Here is an 8,423-nt window from a genome sequence, read left to right on the forward strand (position 1 = left end):
CCTGAAAGATGTCCTGCATGTGCCAGACATTCGGAAAAATCTCGTCTTAGGATCGCTACTAGTTAGGCATGGTTTTAAACTTGTCTTTGTAGCAGATAAATTTATATTATCGAAAAACAAGATGTTCCTAGCTAAGGGTTATCTTACAAATGGGTTGTTCAAATTGAATGTAATGGCCGTGCGCCGAGCACCACCTACTGATAATAAAAATGTTGCTTTTTCTTCGTACTTGAATGAGTGTTCTGATTTATGGCATTGTAGACTAGGTCATGTAAACCTAAATGTTATAAAAAGATTAGTAAATATGAATTTACTAAATATAAAAGAGGTGAACACTCAAAACAAATGTGAAGTTTGCGTGGAGCCAAAATGGCAAAATTATCCTTCCCGTCTATCAAAATGAAGACTAAGTCATTAGAGTTAATTCACACCGATGTATGTGATTTAAAATTTGTGCAAACTAGAGGTAGAAAGAAATATTTCATTACACTTATCGATGACTGCACAAAGTATTGCTATCTTTACCTATTAAGGGAATAGAGCAAAGCAATCGAGGCCTTCAAGAACTTGAAAACCAAGGCAGAAAATCAACTTGACTGTAAAATCAAGACAGTTTGAAGTGATAGAGGTGGCGAATATGTGGTCCCGTTCAAATAATTATGTAACGAAAATGGCATAATGCATCAGACAACGACTCCATATTCACCTCAATCGAACGGCGTTGCAGAACGCAAAAATCGAACACTTAAGGAATTGATGAATGCCTTGTTGATAAGTTCAGGGCTTCCCTAAAACCTGTGGGGGGAGGCGGTACTAACTGCAAATTATATCCTGAACAAGATTCCACTTAAGGGTAAGGATGTCACCCCTTACGAACTATGGAAAGGCAAGAAACCCACATACAAATACTTCAAAGTGTGAGGGTGCCTAGCAAAAGTGGAAGTTCCGCCTCCAAAGCAAGTCGCTCGCTATTGGCCCAAAAATGGTAGATTACATATTTATCGGATACACATTAAACAGTAGTGCTTATCGTTTCATAGTTCACAAATCGAAAATCCCTGGGATGACCGAGGGAACTACGATAGAATCAAGGAATGTCACATTCTTTGAAAATATCTACCCTTGTAAAGAAAGGATGCAGTAAAATCCAAAATCCGTAGATGAACAAATACGGGCGTAAAAAGACAAATGGCCAATAGCCCTAATCAAGAGGCTTCAGAGCCTAGGCGTAGCAAAAGGACAAGGGTCGAAAAAACCTTTGGTCCGGATTTTGTTACGTATATGTTAGACAATGATCCAGCAACGATCAAGGAACCACTATTTAGTCATGATGCTCCTTTCTGGAATGAAGCAATAGATAGTGAAATAGACTCAATAATGCATAATAACACTTAGGTGTTATCTGACCTACCCGAAGGTTGCAAACCACTAGGGTGTAAATGGGTTTTGGAAAAGAAACTCAAGGCTAATGGGTCTATTGACAAATACAAAGTTCGTCTCGTAGTAAAAGGCTACAGACAAACTCGAAGGGTACTGCAATGTCAATTGGATATCCGATGCAAAAGACTCATTGTCTACAAGTGGATATGTATTTACGATTGGAGGAGGAGTTGTTTCATGGAAATCCACAAAACAGACGTTCATTGCACGGTCCACAATGGAATCGAAGTTCATCACCTTGGACAAAGCTGGCGAAGAGGCTGAATGGCTGAGGAACTTCATAGATAATATTCCATACTGGACTAAACCAGTACCTCCCGTAATGATTCACTGCGATAGCCAAACTGCAATAGCAAGGGCTAAGAATGGAATTTACAACGGTAAATTCCGACATATCCGACGTAGACATAACACTGTAAGGCATTTGATCACCAGTGGGGTTTTGACTATTGAATATGTAAAATCAATAGAAAACCTAGCGGATCCACTAACCAAAGGGTTACAGAGAGATCAAATGTACAAACTGCTAAAGGGAATGAGTTTGAAATCCACAAGATAGAGACAATTACAGTGGTAACCTAACCAAATCACTTGGAAATCTCAAACCTTGGTTCAATAGAAAAACTAAGCTGTGAGAGTCCGGCACGAACACTCAATTACAGTTTCCTTAAAAGCATGAGTGTTATAATGTGCAAAAGTGGTGAGGTTGAGTCAATGACTCTTAATGATCCTAAAAGTGTGGGTTCGATACCTTGATATAGGATTATCTATATAAGTGTGAAGTGTGGGCCGCTTCAAATGAAACACTTATGAATCCAAAGACAAGATCCATGGCCGAAATGGATCAAAACGTGAGAATAAAGTTGTGAGTGAGATAGCGACACATCAATATTATTGACTAAGTGCACGCAGAGGTGGAACAGTTCAATGCATCACGTCAACTGGACCACCAGTGCACTCTGTAATGTTGACTATGGAAGGTTCAAAGCCAAAAACTACATGTCCTGATGTGTCAATGTCTCACGGGGATTGAGTTGAGCTTCTGTCCTTTATGGGCATTTCTACTCATATGGGGGATTGTTGGATAATATGTTATTTTGCAATCGATTATTTTGTGAGTGAAAATGCGACGGGCTGGTGTACCAAATTAATCAGATTAATTTGGAAGAAATAAATAAATAATATTTATTTATTGTACATGGGGTTTGGTTAATATTTTGACTATTTTGTCTATCTCGAGACAAACCAAATTGTGCAACCCCAAATTAAACCCAGGTATACGGCGGAAGTCGCAGTATTATTTGGATAAAATATTATCCGTTGGATAGATTTATTATAATCTCAAATGGAATGTTTGAAATTAGAATAAATTACAATCGTTTCAAATGGAAGGTTTGAAATTAGAATAAATTACGATTGTTACAAACGAAAAGTTTGTAATTAAAATCAATTACGACTGCTTCAAACGAAATGTTTGAATTTATAATATATTACATCGATAATTAAGGTCGTAATACCGTTAAATAAGGACATTCGCAGTTTGAGCGCATTTAGGTCAAATACCGTTAAATAAGGACCGCCGAGGGGGTTAGACGCAAAGTTTATGAAACCACGAGGGAGTTTGACGTTGTTTTAGAAGTATGAGAGATTTGCGCAATTTTGTGAAACTACAGGTGGATTTTATACAATTTACCTGGTTCTTTAAGTCTTATTCATCACCAAATAACAGTAAAAAAACTCTCAAGATCATTGAATGATCATTACTTGAGCCTTCAATTCTCAAAGCTGGTTTTACGATGCCTCCCATTACCTGGTAACTCTTATTTTCATAAATTCCGCGAGACCCTATATTTTTTCCTCTAAATAATGGGCTTCACAATCTTCACTTCATTGATTGCTCATAACTTTCACCATCGCTGAAGTTCATAAAAAAATTATAACACCCTCAACCTCTATGTGCTTTCAATGATCTAGCATTCAAACTCCACCAATATTAAGTAACCTCTATAACCTCCCACTATGGTTTAATGGTTCATCATTAAAGCTATCCTCACTTTTCAATAACAACCGAAATTCTTAATCTACTTCTTTAGTTGAAGTAAGTCTCATAACCACAGTCTTCGTCAATCCCTTACCATTAAGAAGGCAAAATTGCCCATAATTCCCTTATGGTTTCGAAACTCAGCGTAAATTCTCTCTCTACTTTAAAAATTGCATGACGCTCCCTTATACTAAAAAATGTTGCATGAAACCACTTTGTGATTTCGAAACTCAGCATAAATCCCCATTTTACTTAAAAAAAAATTGCATGACGCTCACTTATACTTTAAAAAATATTGCATAAAACCCCCTGCTATGCAAAACATATAGATAGAAAATCATCTTCTTTATCACGTGAGGAAAGTTTCATGGTGGTGGAATTTCATGCAACGTTTTTTAAAACACAAGGGAGTACTACGCCGTTTTTAGACTACAGGTAAAAAAGACTTAGTTTTATTATTTCTTACTTGTATTATCCATAACTCGTTATTTATACAAAAATTTGTTGATCTCTTCCCTTTCTTCCACGTCTTTTCTTATGCAAATGGGTTTCAACATGTACAACTTTTTCATTGGACCAACATCCATTCCCATTGTTGATCGTTACTCCGTCTTGGGTCTGCTTCTATTATCTCTCTTTTGTATATATAATTTGGGGCCATTCTTCTCTTCTTAATTCTGCTAATCTCTCAATAATCTCACATATCCGCTGTTCTTGATTCATCTTTAACTCTTTTAAAATTGGACACATTTATTTGGTATAAAATTAATATTATAATTTTTTTATTTACTGTGATATATGAGTTGCTTTTCCCATCAACCGGCATAATCCATTCGTCTTATTCCATTTATTATTATTATTATTATTATTAAACGATCTCAAATGTACTCTAAATGAGAAGTTACTCTAAACAAACCCAATTCAATTTATTCAGAAAAGGTCCATTGATATAGTCTCTCTTTAACTCTCTTGACTGTCTGGGCGGGGCGGGGTGGGGTAACTGAGCCGCTGTATAATTAATCAACTATAAATAGGGCCAAGAAGAGACGCACTTCTAATTGGCGTGAAACTTCTGCAACGTCGTTCCCCTGCCTCCTCTCCTCTCCTCTCCTCGCCTTCCTTACGTTTTCTGATTTGTTTCTTTTCTTTCCCCAACCCAGAGGTGAGATCCTGCCCTCCCCTCACTCTCTCTCTCGCTTCATCCGCCTCCTTCCTTCATACCGCTTCTTCTTGCTTTTCCCTATTTGTTTCCGTTTTAATGCATCTCCGATTCTCCTTCTGCGTTACGTGTTTTTATTCCCTTTTAGTAATTTTCTGTCATATACGTATGAATGTATGTGTATGCCTTTGGGAATTTACTTGTGATGCCTTTTTGTGTAATTTTTATAGATTGTGACCGTGACAGTGACCGTGACCGAGAGAGACCCAAGAAAGAGTTGGATTGGTATCAATATCATGGGGAGGCTTTTTCTGATTTATTTGGAAGGAAACATCTATTCTTGCAAGCACTGCCAAACGCATCTTGCTCTCTCCGACGACATTATGTCTAAGGTTTTCAATTCAACTCTCTTAATTTTCCTCTTCAGTCTTGAGTGACGAAAGAAACGGTCTTACTCTGCCATAAACTGCGCTGGTCTCGATTCAATTAGTTGAAAGGATCCAATTGCTGCTTCAATTCTTGGATCATATGGAAAATATTTATCAGACGGGATGTTTGGGACCTAATGAAGGGTTTTCCCCAGAATTGAACATTTCCTGACTGGGTGTAGTCTGTAACACGTGTTTTTGATTTGATAAGAAAACAGCACGATGCTTTCAGCTTGCAAACTTTGGTGTTCAGATAGGAGGGGAGATAAGCGAGCCACTTGAAATAAAAAAATTAAAATAAAATACAACTTGACCCATCAAACGTGATATTTAATGATTCCATGTTCAAAACAACGTATGTGAATAATTTCCTCATTGGCTACTGCCTTGCATGGTGTGACTTTATTTATTTATTTGTTTGTTTTTCACAATAATGAATCAAATGTGCCAATATGTTGATCTAAGCAAATGCATGTTTAGTTTTACCTAGAAAGTCATCGATCATAGTGTGGCTTCATTCATTAATTGAGTCTGATAGCTACTACAACTGTCAATTGTCTGGTATGTCTCAGGAGACCAGATTGATCTGTCCTTAAGGCTTAGGGAAATGTTCTAACTATATCTGTAGTAATTGGATTATTTGCCCAAGTATCCCTGAAGTGGAACCCCCATGCCTCTTCCTGGACTTGCTGTTTCTAGGGAAAGTCCGTGCATCGGGCTATCAGCCCCCTTTGATCTTCTTGAAGATTAAAGATATGGCAAATACATGCTTATTTATATGTCTGTTGCTAGCATAATCTCTTTGTTTTCTCTCCCTTCTTTTTCGTCAAGCCCTACTATGAGACTGCGGTAGCAATTTATTTTATATCTTTTTTGTATTTTGTTCATTTTCTTCTTGTTTTCCTTATCGTCCTCTCTGGCACCAATATTCAGGAGTAGAGCAACTATATTTTGCTAAAATTTTGTTGGAAATCATTCAGATGCTATTGTAAGATATAGAGAAACTTGGTTTTATATATCACCCTTTTACTAATTTGTGCTTGTTTGTTTAGTTAGTAATGACTATTATGTGGAAGGTCGGAGGTTCATTGCTCACCACAACCAATTAAAAGTGGGAGATTTCAAATTTGGAAACTATGTAAAACATTTATTGCTCTGAATTTCACTAATTTTGGTTCAGACCTTTCACAAGAGACCTTTCCTCGTGTCAAATCTACTGATGTAGTTACCTTCTTAGCCATGTTTTGAATATATTCAGCGAAGTATGCATCCTATTATCTTCCACACCTTCCCCATTACACCCGCATGTATTCAGCAAAGTATGCATCCTATTATCTTCCACACCTTCTCCATCACACCCGCAGAATTGATTCTCGGGGTTGTTTATTGGAAAGAGTATGTGTAACCTTGAGGTTGAATATAATTATAGGTCATGGTTACAAAACAATCAAATTTGAAATTTTGAATATTAATTTTGTATAAAAGGGGAGAGGTGTTTGGAGGTGAGTAGAATAGAATCAAATGTCAAGAAAATTATATCTTTCTGCCGTAAGATATATTATGTCGTGCTGAGTGGTGATTAATGCATCTTTCTCCTTGATAGATTGACATCTCTCAGTATTTCACCCGTATGGATGCTATCACCCTACCTATGAGTTTCATTTACAGTTCCATATTCTCCTGTAACAATCTTATTTGTACAATCTATAGTACTTTTTGAATCATTGGCCCCTTATAACAACTGAAAACTCTATGCTCAATTTTGTCTACATCTAATATAAGTTGCAATCTTCTAGGACATCCTTGGATGTGTTTGCACTTACTATGTCTCATTGTTGTTTACAGTCTTTCCACTGCAGGCATGGGAAGGCTTATCTGTTTGAGAAAGTGTAAGTGTCGGTTCCATTATATTTGCATTGTGGCTTACATAATTATATATTATAATTGTTTCATGTTCCTTTGCTCTATGACGAGCTTGCGATCTATTGCAACTTGATCATTGTCTGGTAATGAGTATTGCAGTTTAGAGATAGTAGCATCCATTGGCTAATGGTTATTGTGTTGTTGTTTTATTGAGGAAAAGGTGTTACTCGGGTCTGCACTGCAGCGACATTTGGAATTTCATAGTTGCAAGTAGGTGTTGATATATGGCTGATGTATGATGATGTTTGTTGTTGATAGTGTGAATGTGACGGTTGGAGAGAAAGAGGAGCGGATGATGATGACTGGAATGCACACAGTCGTGGACATATTTTGTGTGGGTTGTGGCTCGATTGTGGGATGGAAATATGTGAGGATGTTGACTGCTGCTTTTACATAAACTTGGGCATTCATTGCATACTCAAATATTTATCGTTTGTATGTATTTGCCGGCAAGCAGGAAGGTGCTCATGAGAAGAACCAAAAGTATAAAGTAGGAAAATTCATCCTGGAGAGGTATGTATGAATGAAATGTAATGTAATGCGAGTAAGGCTTTTGTGATCCCATCCTGGTAGCAAGTGAGTGTTTGTTTGTTTGTACACAGGTTTAAAGTGTTGGGTCCCGATGGAAGCAACTATTCGATGAGTCAAGACAACCAGATGGCTGGAAGTGATGCCGATGATTGATATTCATGCGTGGATTGCACTGCACTGGACTTGTCTCAAATCAAGACATAATAGTGAGAGAGTGTACATGAGGGAGTAGGGAGTGTTTTAGGTGCTGTTTTTAAAGTTGCATTCAGTAGTGTAGATGACTGACCAGTAAGTTTTGATGATGATTGATTTTTGGGGTGGGCGGGTGTTTGGGTAGTTAACTTTTGATTGAGTGAGACTCCTGGGGGTTTGGTACAGAAAAAATTGATGGAGATAATGGAAATATTATCTAGAGAAATAATAGATTTTTTATTCTCTAACCTTATTTTTCTTTTACCCAGAAAAATAGCGAGAAATAAAAATTGAGAAATCAAATCTTTTTTTTCCAAAACATGTGATGCTCCTAACCGGTTTAGCGGTTCACTTTTTTTTTTTTTTTTTCCCGCAAATAGCAACTTTGCACCAATCACTCCTTACTTAGTTTGATTTTCTTTCCTTTTTATTTATTGTTTGTTTGCTATTTGTTTTAATTTCTTGGCAATTGTATCATGATTACGTATTGTTAAATTTTTTTAGTTTTTTTGTACATGTACTGCACAGAATAAATATTTTTTAATTTTTCATATTAGTGCTTACTATGTTTGTTATGTATTTACTAAAAAAATAAAAATAAAAAACAAGTAACAATACAAATAAAATTAACACGAATTTCTTTACTTTGGGTTGTTTGTCTTTTTAATTTTCTTTTCTTAAATAATAACCGGAAGTATTAGGGCGGTGT

General features: G+C 36.6%; 1 protein-coding gene across 1 annotated transcript; it reads left to right on the forward strand.

The window, feature by feature from the left end:
• The first annotated feature begins 4,543 nt into the window (after positions 1-4,543).
• On the forward strand, positions 4,544-7,853 carry LOC127248695 (protein yippee-like). Its single transcript, XM_051271175.1, has 6 exons — positions 4,544-4,643; positions 4,871-5,032; positions 6,914-6,957; positions 7,250-7,358; positions 7,449-7,504; positions 7,594-7,853. Exons 2-6 carry the CDS (start codon positions 4,937-4,939, stop codon positions 7,673-7,675), a joined length of 387 nt encoding a protein of 128 aa, XP_051127132.1. The 5' UTR covers positions 4,544-4,643; positions 4,871-4,936; the 3' UTR covers positions 7,676-7,853.
• The last annotated feature ends 570 nt before the right edge of the window (positions 7,854-8,423 follow it).

This window comes from Andrographis paniculata, unplaced genomic scaffold, assembly GCF_009805555.1.
Source record: "Andrographis paniculata isolate CXL003 unplaced genomic scaffold, ASM980555v1 Contig34END, whole genome shotgun sequence".
NCBI lineage: Eukaryota > Viridiplantae > Streptophyta > Magnoliopsida > Lamiales > Acanthaceae > Andrographis > Andrographis paniculata.